Source organism: Lissotriton vulgaris, chromosome 3_1, assembly GCF_964263255.1.
Source record: "Lissotriton vulgaris chromosome 3_1, aLisVul1.2, whole genome shotgun sequence".
Taxonomy (NCBI): domain Eukaryota; kingdom Metazoa; phylum Chordata; class Amphibia; order Caudata; family Salamandridae; genus Lissotriton; species Lissotriton vulgaris.
Window position 1 is genome coordinate 1253397772 of NC_141689.1, and position 22488 is coordinate 1253420259.

The 22488-nt window shown below is 45.2% G+C and overlaps 1 protein-coding gene across 1 annotated transcript in view; it reads left to right on the forward strand.

The window, feature by feature from the left end:
• GRSF1 (G-rich RNA sequence binding factor 1) overlaps positions 1–22488 on the forward strand; it is a 484726-nt gene that overhangs the window by 142421 nt on the left and 319817 nt on the right. Inside the window, exon 4 of the mRNA XM_086961766.1 lies at positions 13811–13951. Within this exon, the coding sequence (XP_086817892.1) occupies positions 13811–13951 (141 nt within the window). The remainder of the gene's footprint in view (positions 1–13810; positions 13952–22488) is intronic.

Genomic DNA, 22488 nt, shown 5'->3' on the forward strand with positions numbered 1-22488 from the left:
CTACTTACCCAGTATGCATCTGTAATTGGCATATAGAGCTGTAGAGTCATATGCGCCCACCCGCCTCCCCTATACCTATATCTGATGCAGTAGCATCTTACTTGGATACATGCATTCATGGACATCTCCCTTTACTACTCTTATTAACTCCATTATCACCCTCTGCGGGAAAACAATCTAACAATGGGGTTGATGCCCATGCGCCTTATCACCGAAAGGAGTCACCACCTATCTTGTGACTGGAAAGACTTCTTCGGAAAAAAACAAAGTGCAAACATCTGACCCAACACTAGATGGCGATCTATGCACAGCGTAGGACTCTACAGCTCTATATGTCAAGATCAGATGCATACTGGGTAAGTAGCATTTTCCATATGTAGTCAACCTTTAGCTCGCACGGCTTGCTCCCCTAGAGCTGCTAAAAAATGTGAGGAGTATCCTTCTACATGTACTGGACTTATGCACCAAGTTTCTTGTAAACATATGATGTCCTAGCCAGATATGGTACTAACCCAATCAGCATTCTCAACCTTATTAAATAACCCATTCACATTCTATGTTGCATACTTAAACCTTTCGCCAAAAGGCTGACATACAAGGGCAATGTTTGATGCAGATATAGGTATATTGCAAGAGCTAAAATTTTCTTTCCCTGGTGCCTTAAAGCCTTGGCTGCGGCCAGCCCACAAATGGTGGGGGCCCGGGTGATAAATGAATGATCTTTTGGAGGTAGCTGGCTTGCCTGAATGGTTATGAAATCTCTTCTCTGATAATTCCTAGGTTCCCCAGCATACCTTTGATCGGGGTGAGTCATTCATTATCATCTAATGTACTCAGTGAGACTAGTAAAAAACAGCACCACATCAAGCAAAAAAGTGGGGGTAACCTTACAGGTAGATCCTACTTTCCTACAGCGCACAATAGTTACACTCTTTTTCTTGTGTTTGGCCCTCCCATGGAGCATGGTCCAAGTACTGCTTTCTTGCCCAGTGTGCTACCGCTACTATCCTGCTCTGTCATGTTGCTTATCCTCTCCAACCGCTCTCCTTCGTGTTGCTTGCCCCCTCCTCTTGCAGTCTGTTGTGTTGCTTGCCTCCTTTCACCCTTTTCCTGCTGATTGTCCTGTGGATTGCCCTCTCCTGCCCACCTTCTGCTGTCCGTTGTGTTGCTTTCTCCCTTCTGCCCTCAGCTGTGTTCCTTTACCCCTCCCGCTCTCCAATATGTTGCTTGCCATTCCCACTCTCCATATTGATTCAGCCTCCCACCCACTGTAAAAAAACAATGTGAGCATACTGGGTTTGTCAATGTTTTTTTTGCCATGTGTAATGCAGCGTGGCTGCTGTGCAGCATAGTTATCATAGCGCTTTTTTGCTTACTTTTAGCCATGCTGCACAGCTGCAGCGCTGCTGTACAACACAGCTAAAAATATAATTGACAAAGCCAATATCTGTCTTGTAGGCAAAAACTCCTGGCTTTGCCTGTGCATTTTCAGTGCCAAGTCATTTTTTAGGAAAACTTTTGCAAAAGAGTTTTAAACGTGGGACCTACCTTTAGATGGAAACAGATGTGAATACCACAATGTTGCAATAAAAGCTGTCATCCTTAAAACGAATGCAGACCAAGCAAAAGGTATCATTCCCTAAATAGGCCAAACACAAAGACCCACCAGCCAAACGACCAGTATCCCAGTATTCAAATGTCTGTGGTGTTCCTTTTGATCTGTGTTTTACTCACAAATGTTTCTGATGTACATGTTCACATCGTTTGTAATGACTGGTATTCAAACAGATAGGGACACAGTCCCCTAGATTTACTCACAGGAGTCCAGATATCAGTCAAGACCAAGCTGGTAATGCTGGTTGCTTTATAAACCAGAAGAACAATGAAGACAGTTTTTTTTTATTGAAAACAGATGTTATTGATTGCATGGTAGACACATGTCAAGTAATGCTCTGAAAGCCAGAGACAATCACTAGAAGCAAATTATCAATCACAGTTACATGCAATTATTTTCATAAATAATCAAACAATTGAGAAAAACAGGATATAAACAAAGGTGGCCCAACCCCCGCCCCTAATGGGGTTAGCCCCAACAGTAGTAAATGACGCTTATACCGATTGCCCCCCACTCCAGCCAGTACGTGAAGGAGGGCCAGCCTGGGATCTTTCTGAAGCACCCAGGCCAGGGCCTCATTCAAACATCTGAACACCCCATCCCAGAACCTCCTTATGACCCTGCACGGCCATACTGTATGCAGTAGTGTACCCACTTCTGATCCGCACCTAAGGCAATCTGGGGATGCTATCAATCCCGCCCTCCACAAGCGCTGCCTAGTGTAATACGTACGATGAAGGTCCCTGAATTGTATTAGTCGCAAGCGCGTGGAAATGGCAGCTCCCCTGGGTCCCTACAGCGCCTCCACCCAGTCCTCATCAAGCTCCCCAACATCCCGCTCCCACGTGGTCCTAAGTTGTGCAAGGTCTGTGGAGCAATGCCGCACTAAGGTTTGATAGATGCGGGATATCTTCTTGTCTGGTAGTTCTCCCATAAAGACCTTGGCCTCGATGGGACTGAATTCCGGTAGGTCCTCCACCCCCTGAAGATACAGAGTGAGTGCATGCCGGAATTGGAGGTATTTATAGAATTGGGTACGTGGCATCTCGAATTCCTCCCGTAGAGTATCAAAGGACTTGAGCACACACCCCAACATGACATCACCTAGTGTGGAGATGCCTATCGCATCCCAACCCCGGAAGCCCACCAAGGCAGCGAGCTGAGGCAATCTACCATTTTGCCACAATGGGGTTTCTAACGCCAGAACATTCCACCATCCCATCCTACGCAGGGCCTGCCGCCATACCTGAAAGACCACCTGTGTTATGGACGGTAGGGATCTCCGGAGGGATGCCGAGTATAGTAGCGTATGTAAGGAGGCAGTGCCCATCAGGGCTCGTTCCACTGCATATGCGGGATCTCTCCTGTCTGCATACCACCATTCGTTCAGGACCAGGAGGTGGGATGCCTGATAGTATGACAAGATGTCTGATGTGGCCAGTCCTCCCGTGTAAGTGGAGCGAAAGCAAGTCTGCAAAGCAACTCGCACAGCGCCCCCCCTCCCACAGAAAGCCGCTCAACGCCGTGTTAAGGCGCTGAAACCAATCTTGTGGGACTAACACCGGATGGTTTTGCAATTGATAGAGTAGGCGTGGGAGCGCCACCATCTTAAAAATGGCAAATCTACCATGAATGGAAAGCAGCATTCTGGCCCATGCCTTGAGGTCCTCCCGTATGCGCTCCCACACCGGGGCAATGTTACGCTCCTGGGCCATGGACGCATCCTCCGTGAGAAACACCCCCAAGTATTTCACTCCATCTGCGGCCACCTGAATCCCTTTGGCCCACTCTCCAACTGGCTGCGGACCCCCCAGAGTCCAGAGGGTAGACTTCCCGGGGTTCATATAGAGACCCGATGTTTCGCCAAAAATGTGTAGGATTCGCAGAATGCCTGGCCCGAGCGCTCCAGATCAGTGAGGAAAAACAGCACATCATCTGTGTATAGGGCTATCCTATCCGCCACGTCAGTCGCCCACTGGAATCCCTTTAGTTGAGCGTCGATCCGCACCCACGCCGCAAGGGGTTCCATCGCGAGTGTGCATAGGTACGGGGAGAGGGGGCAGTCCTGTCTTGTCCCACGCTGGATACTAAAAGAGCGGGATATTCCTCCGCCCACTCGCACCGCTGCCGTGAGGTCCGTGTATAGGAGCTGTACATAAGCCAGGAATCGGGGGCCAAGATTCAGACGCCCCAATAGGGCAAATAAATACGTCCAGCTCAGGGAATCGAACGCCCTATCCATGTCTGCCAACAGCAGCGCAGCCCGTTCGCCCAAGTCCCGCCAGTCCGAAATCGCAACCTGAGCTCGCCTGATATTTTGCTGAGTGGCGCGTTGTGGCATAAAGCCGGCTTGGTCCGGGTGAACCAAATCTGTGATGTGGGGCTTGAGTCTATTAGCGAGGGCCTTTGCTAGTATCTTAGCCTCGGTGTTGAGCAACGAGATTGGACGGTAGGACTCATGTCTCTCCGGGGGCCGCCCCGGCTTCAAGAAAACAACTACCTCCGCATGTCTCCAATCCGGGGGACAGCGTACCACTCTCACACGTCTCCTCAATGACCGGCCGAAAGTGGGGAGTCAACTGCGTCGCATATTGTCTAAAGAATTCGCTCGGGAACCCATTCGGACCCGGCGCCTTTCCCGGGTTCAATTCGCCCAATGCCGTGGCCCGCTCATCATCTGTCAATGGTCGGTCCAATACATCACGAACCTCATCCGTGACAGCCCTCAGCGGGGGGAGGTCATCTATAAACCGCTGCACCATTTCCGCTTCCAAGCACTCCCAGGGTGCGTATAAGGTCTCATAGTACGAGGCAAAGCTACCAGCTATCGCCTCAGGCTCCAAAAGCTGCTCCCCATCCGGGGTAGTTATTCGGGGCAGTGGCTGGGCATGCATGATGCCCTGACATAGGCGATGAAGCATCTTGCAAGATTTGTCGCCCCACTGATATATGCGGCTACTTGTAGCAAGCCAGGCCTGTCGGGCTTCATCCAACAGTACCGATGTGTATTTTTGCTGCGCCAAGACCAGCTGATGCCTCACCTGTCCGCCGTCCTCCCCCCGTCCCCTGCGCTCTAGATCCTCTAATTCCGCCTCTTGCCGCACAAGGTCCCTACGCTTTTCCCTACGCGCTGCCACGCACCATGAGATATCAATTCCCCGCAGTGTGGGCTTCATTGCTTCCCACAGCACTGCAGGGGATTCCACTGTGCCCGCGTTTGTGGACAGGAAGTGCGCAAGTTCGCAAGTCATGTGAGCGCGATATGGGGCCTGCATCAATTGCCAAGGCGACATGCGCCACCTGAACGGCTGCCGGGTGCGCCCAGTGTCGACCACGACATAAACCGGAGAGTGATCTGACAGTGCCCGTGGTAAAATCTCCGCTGACAGAACCCTGTTGGCCATTACTCGTGGAACAAAGATGTAGTCTAGTCGCGAGAACGAGTCTCGTGCTGAGGAAAAGTATGTGAATTCCCTACGCGCCCCATGTTTGTACCTCCAGGAGTCGACCCAATCCCACCCTGTGGCCACTGCTTTCAACCGGGTTGCCTGCCCTTCCCTCTCCGTCACCTCGCCAGCTGCGCTTCGCCATATGTCCCACAAGACCTCCATGACGTCGTTCCAGCCCCCCCCCCCCCACAACTGATAGGACAGTAGGCATGTCCACCCAAAGAGACATCAGCTTCTCCACCAGGGCCCATTGTAAGGGGGGCAGCGCATACACACTACCAATGACCACTACCTCGCCCCCAATCTCACCCTGTACGAACACATACCTGCCCTGTGCGTCTATGAGTAAAGGGAATTCTACGATGTATAAGAATGGCCACTCCTCGTGACCCCCTCGTAAAGCCAGAATGGAAGGCCTGAGTGAAGCCATTTCGCTGAAGGTAGAGCGCTTTGGTGCCCAACAGGTGAGTTTCTTGCAGTAACAATATATCAGTTCCCCTTCTCTTGGCCCAAGCAAACACAGCTCCCCTCTTTACCTTGTCCAGCATCCCTCGCACATTCCAACTCCGTATGCGTGTTCCGCAAGGGCCTAGCCGTGATCCCCCACTATCTGATGACATTTGTGTACAAGCATATGATTTGTAAACGCCCCACCGTAGGCAGCAACGGCAGTTCCCACCACAGATCGGAAGCAACATATTGCGCGCAAACCCTCCCCTTGAACTAGAACAAACCCAGACCCCAACAACTGAACCCGCCCCCCCCCCCCGGCACCTCCCAAACACGGAAGCACCTGTCGTGGTCGGAGTGTGATCTCGGCCCCAATCGGGAGCCAGGGAGCACCCCTTCCAATGGATCCCCCCCATCACAGCCCATGTGGAACTAGGCTGTCATTCCCTCCCTAACCCTGAGCAAGCGTGGCCTCCAGCCAAAGCGCCCTGGTCATTGTTAACAAGCAAATGTAATAGCAAATGTCAGTTCCCCCTACTTCAGGGCACATCCTCATGGGCCTCCTGCGAGTCCTTATCTTGACGTGTCTTTGATCTTGAGTGCGAGCTGCGGCTCGAGCACGATCTGCCACGGCGCTTTCGTTGGTTCTCAGGACCCTTACAAGAAGGACCCCCGGTTGAGGAGTCAGACTCCCCGCCTTTTGCTGTGTTGACGCGTACCTTTACAGTCTCGTCCTTCCACTGAAAAACGGCCTCCGGGGTGTCGAAGAAGAAGGTGCAGGACTGAAAGACGACCCGCAACCGCGCTGGGTAGAGCAGAGCATAGGGTAAGTTTAAGCCTCGGAGACGAGCCTTGGCCGCAGCAAACGATTTTCTCTGTTGCTGGACCAACTTCGTGTAGTCTGGGAAAATAAGGATATTAGAGTTCTCAAACATAAGTTGGCCCTTTAATCTCGCCTGTTTCAGGATAGCGTCTCTGTCAGCATAGTTTAATAATTTGGCAATCATGGGGCAAGGGCGCTCTCCCACCGGAGGTTTCTGCGTCAGAGCCCAATGGGCCCTTTCTACTACGAAGCAGCGTGAAAGAGTGTCGGCTGGCACCCATCCCTCCAGCCATTGTGTCAGGAAACGCTCCGCATTACCCTTTTCGCAATCTTCTGGAAATCCTAGGAAGTGAAGGTTGCTGCGCCTGGCGCGTCCCTCCGCTCCCTCAGCTCTCGATACCAGACCCTTCTGAATTCTTTCCAGGGCAACGACCCTCTTTTTTAGGGTAGTCATGTCGTCTTCCACTGCAGATATGCGCGTTTCTGCGCCTGTTATGCGTTCCACGGCGTTTCTCAAGTCCTGCCGAAGGAGCATAACATCCGAGCCCACAGCCCCAATCTTAGCGTCCAGGACATCTCTGGACTGCGTGATCGCAGCCAGGAGCGCAGCATTGTCCGGCACCTGAGCCTGTGCCCCCTTTGAGCCGGCGGCTTCAGTAAATTTGTCAATAGTGCCCTGTTTGCCCTGATTTCCACCTCCACCCGAGTCATGACTTCTTCGGGGAGTGAGGCCTCCCTCCGGCCTTCGTCCAGTTGAAGTCACCGCCGACACTGCCCAGCTACTGTCACTCACCGCTAGCTGCTCGTCGATGAGATGGCGGTATACTTGATCGATCCCGTACCGCCGTCCGCAGGTAGTAGCGTCGCTCTCCAGCCGGCTCCTGAAAATGTCTGGCCGGTAATGTCTGCTCCGCTAGGCCTCACGCCAGAGGGGAGTCACCACGCGGTCCGCTCCCCCGAGGCTGTGCGCCGTGGTCCGACCTGACCCCTGATAAGCTGTGGGACCCTGCCGCCCCTTCGTGCCTCCCATCGCTGGGCTAAACCGGACCCGCTGTGGCCTCTCGCATGTTCGGTCTCGGCCCCTCTCCTCGCGGGGCCGGGGCCTCCAGGACAGTGTGGGACGTCGCCGTTCAGGCACTTCGGAGAGATATGAGCCCGGGGCCCGGCCTGACCCCCGATAAGCGACGCGGCTTAGCGACCACCCGCCCCTCTCTCCGCAGGACACCACTCTGACCTGAATGCGGGGCAGCCGCTTGCTGGACCTGGGGCAGCCTCCCGCTTGGCAGATGCGGCTCTCCTCGAGTTGGCTCCAGTTCCTCGATCTTCGAAAATGGCGCCGGCGCTCACCGAGCGTATTCCGCAGCCGCGTCCCCTGTGGCGTCGGCAGGCGGGGATAACCGCCCCAAGGACCCAGGATCCACCAATATACAGCAGGGCCGGCACCTCTCCAACAGTCGGCGCGGCCCTTCTCGCCAGTCGGCTCACGCCGAAAATCGAGGTCCCGGCTTAGCAGGCCACTCCGGACAGCTCGTCTCGCGGTCCCCCTCCGGGTCGCCTCCCAGCCTCAGGAGTGGATTCGGGTGCCCCCAGCCGCAGTCTTCCGACGTCTCCGGAACCGGGAGTCAAACAGGGTTGCAGGGAACTGCAGGAGATAACCAGGGCTAGGATAACTGCTGAGGATTATTAAAGGCTGGTCGCAGCTCCGGCTCTACACGACCGCCATGTTCGCTGGCCAAGACAGTTTTTTTTACATTTGCATACTAACTATGGAGACCATTTTTTTCCTTCTTTACATTGCCTTTATATTGATATCTTCGGGTCGTAGTCCAGGTTTACCAGTAGTCGCAGCACCCAAGGGAATGAAGGCACTTACGAGGGTCAGAACCAGGACTGACTGGTTCCTCAGTCTTTATACTGATCCTGGTTGTAACAGTAAAGGCTAGAAATTTAATTAGATCTTTTCTTGATTTAGAGCGCTATTCTCTAGCCAGCCAAACCAGATTTTCTAGTTCAAAATATTTTATTGATTTTATGATAAAGTAGTAGACCTAACCAAAAAGAGCACCAAAAAGGTAAATAGAAATTTACAGTAATTCATAAATATAATGTATTGTACCTATACATTGATAACGGCAATGTAATAGACACTAAAACTAAAATAAAAAATAAAAAAAGAGGGAGACAACAGCTATTTTAGCAATTATATTATAACAGAGCTACATAATAAAATCTAAAAAACTTTACTTATTATATATTCTAAAACATTAATGATATAATGCTATATAATTGTCAGTTGGTTTACAAAATAACTGGTAAGTAGATGTGTTGTGAACAACACCCAACATATTCAAATCCGCTCCTTTTCTGGTAAAAATTATCCATAACCACCACATATGAAGTGACTATAATGAAGCGTTTTTCCAATTGGCAGTAATTGATTTTAGAGCAGCAGATATTAAGAAGTCAAGGAGCTTGTTATTAGAATCTGAAAGTTTTGTTGAAAGCAAAGTCGATTTACAAATTAAGATATTATGAGTTTATCCGATAAATTACATTGTTTCATAATAACATCCCAAACCTCATTCCAAAATTTAAAGCTAGTATTACATTCGAAAAGCATATGTTTTTTTAATGTCAAAACCTTTATTGACATATTAAGCATGTTCACAATACACTGTTGCGTCAAATCAAAGCATCTTACATATCAGGCAATCCTCAGAATACAGTAAACATTTGAAAAGTCTAACCCCACAGTTGCATTGTACTGTGCAGTACGACAGAGGCACCATAAATCCCAAAAAGCCAGAAGAGATGATATTGACCCTACAAGGGGGGAACATGATCCAGGAGGTAGGTAACTACTGTCTTGCACTGGCAGCCGCCGCCGCGGGTGAGTGCCGACGGGGAGCGCGGGAGAGGCAGTTCTGCTAGAGTGTGAACGTGAATGGAGATATGTTGCCATGGGGCCCCATATGTCATGAGGGCGTGACCTCGCAGGCATCGGGGCCAAGAACTCAGAAAACGGGGATTGGCAACTCGAAGCGCTTTCAAGCCAGTGGGCGAAACTGGGCGCCGGTCTACGACCCCAACAAATGGCCACCCTACACCTCGTGAGAACGAGCAGCATTGCCGTCAGTCGACGAGTGGAGTCCGGACAGAACTTGACAAAGCCCAGCAGGCACATCGCTGGGTCGGGGTTAACCTGGGTGGAGGTAATTCCAGAGATGACGGCCCAGACCTCCAGCCAGAAATCTGACACCCTGGGGCACGACCAAGCAAGATGAGTGAAGTCCGCAGCAGGGGCAGAGCAGCGCATACAATTATCTTTCCCTATGAGTCCCAGTTTGTGTAACTGAACGGGTGTGCGATATAGCCTGTGCAGATATTTAAAATGTAGCTAGAGTAATGTCCACACCTAACTCCGCGCCCCATGCCGCTCGTGCACGCTCGGTAGAGATGGAGGTGGTCGACAGCGTGAGGGCATATAATTTCGTAACCAGCTTACTGGGAGTGGGGGAGGTGTATATAAAATCAAGAGCAAGCTTCGAGAGTGGAGGTTGAGGAAACTTTGGAAGAAGCTCCCTACAAAAAGTCGAATCTGATAAAAAAGCAGTGTGTCCATTGGACCGAAATGCATACATTTTTAATGAACTTGGAATCAATTTACAGTGCCAACAATTCTGTGAATTTAATAGTTTTGCATTATACCATTATACATTTTTAACGAAGTCGATAAAGAATTGAATAGAATGAAGGAATTAGTTTGATTTAAGGACACAGGTAACCATCCAGAGACACTATTTAACCATATTTTCCTCCATACATCTTGAGAAAAAGATGGATTGCATTCATTATTCTACAATGAAGCGATAAAATCAATGTTTTTGTCACCTATGCAATTTTTTATAATACAATGACAGTGTGAGAGGAAGTAGCTATTGTTTGAATATAAGTCTCTAAATCTGATTCGTTTTCCCTTGGAAAATTGCTGAGAAATGAATCAAGAATAGAATTTCATAAAAGTTTGTATTTAGAAATATCTGATAGAAATAGGATACATTTTTGTAGCAATTCTTCAAAAGATAAAAAAGTATTATTACAATATATATCTTTTAAGTAAAAAATGCCTGCTTTTATCCAAGATTGCCAAAAGTTTTTCGATTGAATTTAATAACCGGACTTTGAAAAAGAGACTCTACATCCTACAATATTCATTTTGTAGATTTTAGCATTGCAGATCTTCGCTTTAAAGAGTTAGAAGAAGACATGGTAATTAACGTAGGCAACGGAAACGGTGAAATCAAACTTTTTTCAATGAGAAGCCATGAAGGTGTATTGTTTAACTCTGTATTCGTGAACCAAAAGGCGCTTTGTTTTAAAATAAACTCTTTATGATAATTTAAAAAATCGGATAAACCAAAACCACCATTACATTTTGCAATTTTCAATTGTTTATAGCTCATACGTGGTGTTTTATTATTCCAAAGTAATTTTGAAATTAGCTTGTCTAATGATTTATAGAACTTATGTGGTAATTGAGTAGCTATCATAGATCAAATATTTTTGGAGGAATAACCATTTTAACAGAATCTATTTTACCCCACCAGGATAAGTGTAAAGCAGACTTCTTATGAATTTTGTCATTAATATGGTTCTAAATACATTCACAATTCAGTGTAATCGATTGTTTAATGGTATGAGAGAATAAGATACCAAGATATTTAAGTTTGTCCTTTTGTCAAACTACATAATTTTTGGGAAGCATATCGGGGTTTCAAAGCACATTTAAGGGAAAATATATTCAGTCTTGTTAGTATTTAGAGAATAACCGGAGATGTGGGAGTATGTTGGCATTAGATTTAATAGGGGAGGAATGGAAGAATCAGGATTACTAATATATAATAATACTTCATCAACATAAGCTGAGGTTTAAACAGTAACATCATTGATAGTAATACCTTTTATTTCTATGCAGTGTCTGATGGAGAAAGAATAAAAGTGACAAGGGACAACCTTGATAAGTGCCTCTAAAAAGAAAAAAATTTTTAGACAGTTGACCATTCATGAAAAGTCTAGCAGATGGACCAGAATAGAGTGCAGAAGAGTGCAGAAATCATACAAACAAAGGAATGGCCAAAATTAAATGCAGATAAAGTATGGAAAAGATACTGCCAATGTACTTTGTCAAACGCTTTTTCAGTATCTATTGCAAGGACACCAGCGGGAAGATGCAAAGATGACACAGCTTCATTAACAAGAAATAATAATCTAGTGATATTTACAGAATGCCTATATTTCATGAAACCTGTTTGATCAACGTGAACAATAGCATCAAGCACAGAAGCCAATCTGATTGCAAGAATGTTTGCATAAAGTTTACAATCTTGGTTAATTAAAGAAATAGGTCGGTAATTTGAAACAATAGTGGGGTCTTTATTAGGTTTTGGAAGTAATATAACCAAAGCATCAGTAAAGGACCTTGAAGTACTTCCTGAATTACTAAAGTGAGGAAATAATTTAAGTAAATGTGGTAATAGGTAAGGAGAAAATTCGTTATAAAATTCAGCAGGAATACCATCTGGTCCAGGTGATTTACCCAGTTTAAGAGATTTAATAGCTAAATTAATTTCTTCTAATGAAAGTGGTACATCTAATTTTTCTTTCATGGTCTGTGTAATTTTAGGCAAGCCACAGAATTGAAAACAAATGATCAATACTGGACATATCTTAAGCTGGGGGATTACTGTATGAATCAATAGTAAATCAAAAATTAATACTTTCATTATGGGATAATGAAAATTTACAATTGGAGCCATGGATTGCATTAATTTAAAGTTAATCTATTTTAATACGTAAATAATTTGCCTAAAGCCATCCCGATCTAAAGAGACACTCATACTTTGCTATGTAGTTATCTAATTCTTTAAGTTTATTGTTAAAAGCTTCATTATCATGTGCCATAATTGATATTGTTGCCCCTCTGACAATCCCAACAATTTACAAGGGAAGTAGGTCCTTCTGGATTGAAATAAAAATAATCATGAATTGCTGACAAAAATGTGGATTTATAATTTTCTTGAAGAACAATATTCGTATTCATATGCTAGTGAGAGTGGGATTGTTGAATGGAACTAATTTGTAAAACACCTGAAATTAGTGCATGATCTGAAATATCAATATTATGAATTAAAGGATCAGAAAATGATTGAATTAATGAGTAAAAATTAACCAATAGTCAATTCAACAGTAAGAATTATGAGGATTAGAGAAAAATGTAAACGGTTTCTCTTTTGGGTGATGCAGATGCCAAATATCTACCAATTTTGTAAATTTAAAAAAACATTTTAAAGTGAAATAAGTTTAGGGGGGCGATATTTAGTTTGAGAATGTCTATCCAATAGGGGCTCATATATTAAGTTAAAATCACCACCAATTACCTCAGAAGTAAAGCTAGACCAAAATATAGAATCATTTGTCGGACCATACATTTTAATTATATGAAAAATGGTGGTATCAATTTTAATTTTTGCTATGATATATCGACCGCAGAACCAGGCGTTTGACCCTGGGGGTGTGAAGGGTGACTGCTACCTTGTTCTGGGGCTTCGGAGAGGAACCTACACACACCCTCTGGCTCAGTTTGCTCTGTGTCCACTATGACACAGATCATGTGAGAGAGGTTTTATTTTGTCACATGAAGAGAATTTGCAAAATGGGAAAAGAAATAGACATGTTGAAAAAATATTTGCCGGAGTATAGTGGAACATCATGTTCTTACAAACATTAGTATTCAATTAAGATCATTGTGTACCTGAGAGGGGCTCGGGCGTAACAAAGGGTTTGGCAAAACCTTGGATCTTGGTCACGCCGCAATAAGCTATGTCGTCCTGCCAATCCGGTTTTATCTGGTTGTGTACAGTTGTTGGTAACGGATGCTTGTATGCATCAAGTAAGTGGCAGTGATTTCATGATTATTAAGGGTTGGTCAGTGGCAGCATTATTGTCTGTCAAGACCTACACAAAGGTGGCACTTTAATTATTCTTTGTTGGTTTTATGGTCTTACAGTACATAAATGGGATAATCAAGTGCTTGTGTCCTGACGTCACAGTGCTGCAGTTCTTACTTTTTTTTTTTGCTCATCCCCATCAGCTGTTCACTGGTTCACCCCTAGACTGTAGCCACTACACTGCTAACCACTCTGGATTAAAGCTACCGGAATGAGTAGTAGCAGCTCTGTATTGAAAGTTTTTTAATGATCGTTTTGTGCTAGAGGAGTCTTTCATGAAACAGATGAGATTATTTACTTTGGGCAGTTGGTGAGTGTGCGGTCGTCCGGTTGTTGTTGTCATGCAATTACAATGAGTTTATCTGCAATTCATGTCATAAGTGGTTTTCCTCAGGCTGCTTTTGGCACATTTGTGCAATACTTATATAGTATTTATCTATACTAAACCCAGCTCCTTATCTTGCAGTATTTAAGGTAACCCCCCAAGATGCAGCGTTGTTGTTGAATCGCCAGCAACCTTCAACCCCCCAAACGTCAGACGGAGTTGTTCGTCTCCGTGGCCTTCCATACAGCTGCACGGAAGAAGACATTGTACAGTTCTTCACAGGTGTGCTTTTTTAAATGTTTGTGACTGTAGACCACTTATTTAAGTAATGTAGCCGGTATGATGGTGTGCAAGATACTTTAGTTTTAATCTTGATATATTGAAACATTCCCGTTGTAAAGGAGCGATGTCATTATGTTAAGTGTTATTTTCACCATTAGGTCATGGCGTTTATGTAATTATCTCTCAATAAAAATTGTTAAATTTCCATTTCCATTCCAACCCTCCCAAAACACCTGTATTCAATGTACAGAAGCAGAACATGTTCCAAAGTGGGCAATGGCAAATCCATGGTTATGGTTCACCCTGCTAGTCCATCGGGCAAGCATTTTTTTGATCATTAGTAGCGTTTGCGCTGGTTAATGAAAGTGGATTAACCCTAACAAAAAAAGCGAATGCACTTAAGTTTGATGTTTGCACAGTTGCGTTCAAATGGGGATGAGGCGTTCAAGACAGGAGGAGGGATCCTATATATGTATTGATAAACAACAGCGGAGGAGCAGCTCATGTGCCTCTTGCGTACTCCCCAGGTGTGCTCAATGGTCGGGGAGCAGACTTTGTGCACACTATAAATTCTCACCAAGGTGTGTGCCATCAATGGGTCACCTGTGCATGAGTGATTAGGTATCTAAGTTTGGTACCTTGGATTACAGCGGCACAGGATACAACAAATGCACAGTGGCCCCCTGGACTCCCCTCAAAGAGTGCGAGGCGAAAAAGTACATATGTATGCTGTTTATGCCCAAGTGAAAGGCAGAAAAAATCTCCATAGACCATGTTTTCCCGTCGTACATAGGAAAAAATCGTAATCGGGAGTATACATGATCCTTTGAGAAAAGAGACAGAACTCTGCGTGAGTCTACTTTAGTCAAGCACAACGAGAGTGAAAAAAAACTGCTTTCCCTGAAGAGTAAGTAGATCATGTATCACAAGCAGTTCTGGAATTGGAAGAAAATTTACTCCAGAAAACACTCATAAATAGTGGGTCAATGTGTGGCGGAGGAAAGAGGTTGTAGTGTGGTGGAGCTGAGTCATAAAAAGCAGAGTCTGACAGAAATGTTAAACGTTCATTACCAAAAAAAAGTCTGCTGGAAAGAAGTTGGCACCAAGGACAAATGTGACAGTAAATCTGTTCTGGCTTACTTAAATGGTCACAAAGAGGCTGCATTTTTAAAATATTTGACAGGTTTAGGTCACCTGCTGAGGAGATCTTTGTATGCCCAGCAGTTTATGGTGATTATAATTGTAAGATAAGTCTAGTATTTAATGCATTTCCGGAAGAGTTCTTTGTTTTGTCCAGCAACAGTTTCGACTCCTAAAGTAGCATAGAGTGGTAATGTGCCTGTTGCAAAACACATTGTGTAACATGCAGATAACAGATTTGTATTTTATGTGGATAGGAAAGTGGATTACTACTACTGACAACAGATCCTTGGGTTACTTCCAGTTCATAAGTTGTAGTAAGCTGTAAACTGGCACCAAAGAGCTGCTTGCAAACTACAAGGCATGGATTTATATTCGTATTAAATATTTTTGCCATTATTCGAAGTTTACAAAGAAGGGTTCTTTGGGTAGTAATAAAGTCTTGTTTTGCAGTGTGAAGTTTTCTGGATTCACATGCTGTGCATTATTCCACCATCTACTGGTTGGGTCCGGAGTAGTCTCTGTTCTTGTTTTTTAGGTCTCGCTGAGCCATCGCATACGTTGCACTGTGAGAAATTTAGTGAGTGGCTTTTTGAAAGTGCTACCAGAGGCTTTTGCTGGCCTCAAGCTCGCCTTCACGTGCGCAGCAGCCGTGTGGGCTTCTGTCAAAGCTCGTTAAGCCTTGCGTGCCTCTCTCCACCCTGCGTGTTTTTTTTTTCCCTTCTAAGTGACTTCTTTACTGTGTCTTCTTATTTTTATTCGCACTAAACAGCCACCAGATGGCACTGGTGACTTGTATTTCCTTTTGTTGCCAGCGCTCTGTATTAATTTAAAAATAGTCTTGCTGTATCGTCCGATGTATACGGAGAATTCAGCTTTTCAGAAAATTCAATTTAAACATTGCTGTGTGAATTTGTCATAACTCTGTTCTTACATAAACACTTGTAAATATGGCGGCCAACTGGTAAAGTTTACTGTCTTCAAAAGAAACAAACGTTTTTTTTCCCCCCAAAATAGCATTACTGCAACGACATTGCGAAATGAATGACCAAAGTAAAACAAGAAATCGTGTCTACTCGATATTTTGTTAAATACAAAAATGCATCCTTTTACTATCAGTAAATGTTTCACGACAAACTAAAGTATGGCCCTTCCAAGATGTTGTTCGCAATTGCTCTTATATCTCTAGTTAAAAGGGAAAAATGACTACAGGTGTAAACGAAACACGTTAGTCTCAAACTGAGAGAACACTTTAGAGTGGTGTTATTAATATTTACTAACGGTACTCATACTCATAAAAGTTCGATGTTGAATATTGTTCTTATATTTTGAAACACAATCATGAACACGTGGATAGTTTGTACCAGAGTAGTACATACCAATTTTCATAACTTGCTACAAATTGCAAACCATGTTTAACTATTTAAAATGGGATAGGTGTGCTATATGAAGTTCTAAATAACAAGTCTGATTTTGTCAGTGTTACTGGTGTGCTCAGGCACTCCGATTTTACATCTGGGAAGCACAGTTTTAATATTGGTGGGTTTCTACATCTGTACTCGCAAATTGTTTTATGACAGTGGTGAAAATCTATCCTTTGTTCCATTCCCGTACATGCAGTTCGCCTTTTACGCATTTTAAAAGCTGACTGCAAATCTGTTCTGGCAGACTTAGTGGATAATAGACATGCTGCATTTATAATATATTTTGGGTTTAGGGCAGCTGCTGTGGAGATCTTTGAGTATGAAGAAATTTCCAGAGTATGGTAACCCAAAGATAATCATAGTGGAAACTGCACTTGATAGAGAGCTCTGCAAGCTTTCTTTCTTATGGCAGGTGTGACTCATGAAATAGCATGACGGTGATAACATAACTTGTAACCTGCAAATCACTGATGTGAATTCTATATTGAGAGCTTAGTAGGTTACTTACTGCTTCTGTCAGAGACACCATGCTACCTGCAGCTCATACATTGTAACCCTTGTTATATAACACAGCATGTTATAAACCGCTATCTAAGAACCGGCTGCAAATTTATACTACAACACTTTTCATTTATTTAACTATTACGTCTGCCTTAGACGTTCAGCAGTCCAAAACAACGCCTCTATAGTTCAACAATTGGACATCGTGTGTTTCAAGCATCAACCAACCTCCGTACCCCATGAGATTTTTCAAGACTAATAAAAATATTCAAACTTGAAATCATATTTTCCTCTCTCCATCCATTCGTTTATGTTGCCTTTACCCACCCTCTCACCCGCCATCTGTGTGCCTTTGCCCTCCTTCCTCCTCTCTTTTACTCCTGTGACTTTTGCCCAATGGCGGCAGCCATGAATAAAGGGTGGTGAGGAGGGAGGGGGAGCGCAGGAGGAGTCGTCTGGGAGGTCGCTTGGGGTTTTTAGAAATATATTTTAAAATAAAAACTTACCTTCTGCCGACATCCCCCTCCAGTGTCGCGCCGCCTCTCTTCTTCTTCCTTCAGCTTCAGCCTCTGGGATAGACTCCCATCCAATCTCCGTGCTTAGTGTTTAGCCATGCAGCAGTTGATGTAAGGATATTGTGCTGCATAACTAAATAATTATAAGGTCCCAAAAGCGAGACCTATTGGCTATGCCAATGCTTGTTTTTCTTCTTGTTTTGGGCGCTGTCGACCACCATTTCGTGCGAGGTATGTCCCCTGAGTGACGTCAGATGGCGCTCTGGAGGTCGTTGTGCGTGGTAGCCATCCTCAGATTCTTTTTCTCGTTGTTGGGTCTGGAAGCAAGACAGGAAGCTCCGAAGTTTTTTCAGGATATCTCTGAAAAATAATAGGCAAAGCCGAAAAGTTTGATTGAACTTCGATTGACACCGCGACCGGAGATCAGAACAGTGTTCCGGAATCGGCACAATAGAAGACTTCTAATGTCAACAATGAGATTCTCCTAAATCGTTTAAAAACAGCAGAAATACATGATTCGGCATGTACCCTCATCGCATCCTACCTAGCTAACAGAACTTTCTCAGTAGAAATAGGAGGAGCGAAATCCAAATCTTTTAATCTACCATGCGGGATCCCACAGGGATCCTCGCTGAGTCCCACCCTTTTTAACTTATAGGTGGCCCCCCTTGCAGAAATAATAAGAAACTGTGGTTTCACCCCAATATCCTACGCTGACGACACCCAAATTGTGGTGACCATCAGCAAGGATGTAGAGAAAACAGCGGAAAAATACCAACTATGTATGACACAGGTCAGTCAATGGATGGAAAGGAATTGCCTAAAGCTCAACGGAGATAAAAGTGAAGGGATGATACTAGGGCGTGACACAAACATCTGGTCCCCCGCCTGGTGGCCCAAGGACTTGGGTAGATGCCCAGGATCATCAGAAAAAGTGAAGAATCTGGGATTCACTCTTGACATAAATTTATCATTTGAAGCCCAAGCCAGCAAGCTGTCAACAACACTTTGGTATATTCTAAAAATGATAAAAAAGTTACTTCCTTATCTACCACAGGATTCACGTAAAACAGTAGTGACAGCATTAGCCTTGGCGAGACTGGACTACGGGAATGGTCTATATGCCGGAGCTAGGACAAAAGTTATAGATAAACTAAAACGTTTGCAAAACGCAGCAGCCAGACTGGTTCTAGGCATACCTAAGTTTGAGCCAATCAGTCACAAACTAAAAACTTTGCACTGGCTGCCAATTGCAAAGAGGGTGAAATTTAAATCACTCTGCCTGGCCTACAAGGCATTTCAGGGAAAAGGATCACAATTTTTGAGGTCTCATCTGAAACAATATGAACCAACGAGACCTCTGAGATCCGGTCAATTGAAACTAATTACCGTTCCCCGATTTAGACGAGCCAGCTGGGGCGGTAGAAGCTTCCTTGTACATGCAGCACGAACTTGGAATCAGCTGCCTCTTGCCATAAAAACCTGCCCATCTTAGGAATCCTTTAAAAAGGAAGTAAAAACATGGCTGTTCTCTGCATAACTTTAGACACAGTTCAGGAGATAGGAGGATCTATCATAGCGCCAAGACGCCCACGGGCATTCGCGCGCTCTTCAAGTTGACAAATCAAATGGCAAGGTTGGGTCCATTGAAAATACCCCCTTCAAATTCTGCTGCGAGTGCCACCACAAGTTCGCACAACATGACCCACACGACATGTGCAACCTCTGCCTACCCAAGGACCATAAAGACAAAGACCAGGACTGTGAGGCCTGTGTGACGTTCCTGCCGAAAACACTCAGGACTCGCCGAAAGCAGAGAGGCCCACTACGACACAATGACTCAGACCGCAAAGAAAAATTCCCTTAAGGACCTGGGCCTTTCCAGTGATGACGAAGACCAAGGAGTGCCAGCAGATTCGACGCGCAAGGGATTGAAATTCTGGCAGTAGACTCTGAAAAACACAACGCCCACAAGAAGGCGAGCGACACAGGGAAGAAGATGGATAAGGTAAGATACCATACGCATCCGTCGGAACCGAAGGACCACATTAGTAAGGCGTAACCTAAGGCAGCCCAGCGCCGAACAAAAAGGCGATCGAAGATCAGCCGCGATCTAAGCAACCCCACAGAACCTTGCGAAGGGACACCGAAGAGGGAAAATCACATAAGATGCTGAAACCAAGGGCTCGAACACGACTGCCGGAAGGGAAGCGCAACACCGTCTAAACCAGATACAGGCGCGACCAAGAAGAGAAAGTCTTCCTCCGACTCTGAGAGAACCCTTGTGGTCAAAAAGAAGAGGAAACGACTGAAGGCCGAAATGGCGACGCTCCTCCAGAAAAAGCAGTTTGACGCATCACTAACAGACTTCTGGATTCTGAAAGTCCCAGTCACTGAACGAGACAACGTTGACGCTGAAGAAGTGGAAGACGCCGAAGGGGAAGTAAAGGATATTCTCGAATCACCTCCAACCCCCAAACCTTGCATGGAAGACCCCGAGGACTATGTAGACTCACCTGAAGGCGAGGAAGCCTCTGAAAATTTTAAGGACACATGGAACGACCTCAACACCGAAAGTCCCGAAGAGGAAATATGCTGCTGTCCGTCGAAGGCATCACCACCATATGATATAGCCTTCTAGAACGGGCTAGTTAAAAGGAGAGCAGATACTTTTGGAGTCTCCCTAGAAGAGGAAAAGGGAGACTCATGTTTCCCTTTAGAAACATAACCCCCTGCCAACAAGGGGACACAATATGTGCCAAAGCTACCAAGCATGCTAGACCAGGGAAAAGAAGCCTTTAAGTAACCAGCCTCAAGCAAAGGGGTAACACCAAGCATCGAGATAAAGTACAAGTCTTCCTCCCAGGACCCTAAATATATTCAGGGGAACACAGTGCCTGACTCCATCATCGTTGCCACAGCCAGGAGCTAATGCACTCTCTAACACTAGACCTCCACCAGAGAAATAAAGTAAGAGGATGGATATGGTGGGAAGAAAAATAAAGGAGGCGGATGCGATACTGAACAGGTACGGACACCAGCAGTGGGATGACATAAAGGATCTCATCAATATGCTCCCAGAGGAGGACAAGAATGGAGCAAAATCCATTGTCCAAGAAGGCAGAAACATTACCAACACATGCCTTAAATCTGCACTTGATGCACCAGACACTGCCAGCAGACAAATGTGCACAGGCACCACCCTAAAAAGATATGCCTGGCTTAGGATTTCAGGTTTCAAGCAAGAGGTACAAACCTCCATCAACAGCCCTTTCACAGGGGATGCACTATTTGGAAAGGAGGTAGACTAATCCCTCCAACAAATCAAAAAAAGATAATGAAACTGCAAGAGCAATGGGAGCCCTGAGGCAAAGGGGTACCTACAAAAGAGTTGGCTTCAACAACAGGAAGCCCACAGGAAGAGGTACATTTGGTCTTGGACAGCAAATGTCACAACAACAGGGCCAAGGAAATGGACAACAAACCAACCAACAAACAAGGTACCAAGGTTGGCAACAACAACTAAAGCAGCCCTTTTGAGGAAGGGCAGGGGCAGAGGCCAGCCCTCTATAGGAAGAGGAAACAACTCTAATTTTCTCCCACACGGGGAGGGGCCCACACCAAACACCAGTGGGGGGAAGAATATCCCAATTCTTACAACAGTGGCAAAAAAATCACAACAAACAATTGATATTAAATCTGGTAAAGTATGGGTATTGCATAGAACTAACAAAAACACCACCTGCAAAACCACCAAGAATTAGAACATTCCTAAAATCAGAACTCTTACAGTTAAATTCAGAGATCAAAGACCTACTCCAAAAATAAGCAATAGACTTAGTACCAAAACAAGAGATTTTCAAAGGAAACTACTCGCCATACTTCCTGGTCCCCGAACAGGACCTATCACTAAGGCCAATCCTGGACCTAAGGTTCATGAACAAGTTTATTCTAACACAACATTTCAAGATGTCTACTCTCAGGACAAAATCCCTCAAATCCAAAGGGGAGATTACATGGCAACAATAGACCTCAAAGACGCCTACCTACACATTCCTATGTACTAAAAACACAAAGTTTCTACGGTTCCTTCACAAGGGAACACACTATCAGTTCAAAGTACTCCCATTCGGAATAAGGTCAGCAACACGTGTCTTCACCAAGTACCTAGCCGCAGTGGCGGCACACCTGCGAAAGGAGGGAATACGCATTCACTCCTACCTGGACGACTGGCTGATAAGGGCAAGCTCAAAACAGAAATGCCTCTGCCACGTTCAAATAGCTAGCCACACGCTGCAGGGTCTAGGTTTCTCAATCAACCACAAGGAATCATCCACAAGGCAAGAAAAAGAAAAAACTTTCCTAGGTGCAAGACTAAACTCGAACGTGCAGCGTACCTGATGCAGAAAATGATAAAAGTGCTAAAACAAGAAACTTCCATCTACCAGAAGGGTTAATCTCGGACAGTGAGGAGAGTCTTTAAACTTATGGGTATGATGGCATCATGCATCCCACTCATTCCTCATGTCCGTCTACATATGCGCCCATTCCAGGAACGGCTTACCAACAATTGGTCTCAAGCCACAGGGAGTTGGGAGAATTGTGTGGTTGTTACACACAAGCTACAAGCAGAGATGCAATGGTGGGCATCCAACAACATAACACAAGGCAGACCCTTCAGGAGCCCAACTCCTTCTGTGACAATCACTACAGATGCATCACTCAACAGATGGGGAGCGCACTTCAAACAACTGAAAGTTGTGGTCAGTGGAACAAACAAGATTCCATAAAACACATCAACTACCTGGAAATAAACTGTTTCCAGCACTGAAAGCGTTCCAGAAACACATTCAAGTGAAAACGACTTTGATCCAAATGGACACCACCACCCCAATGTTCTACCTCAACAAACAGGGAGGTGTGAAATCATTCCCACTGAGCAAACTAGCACAGGATA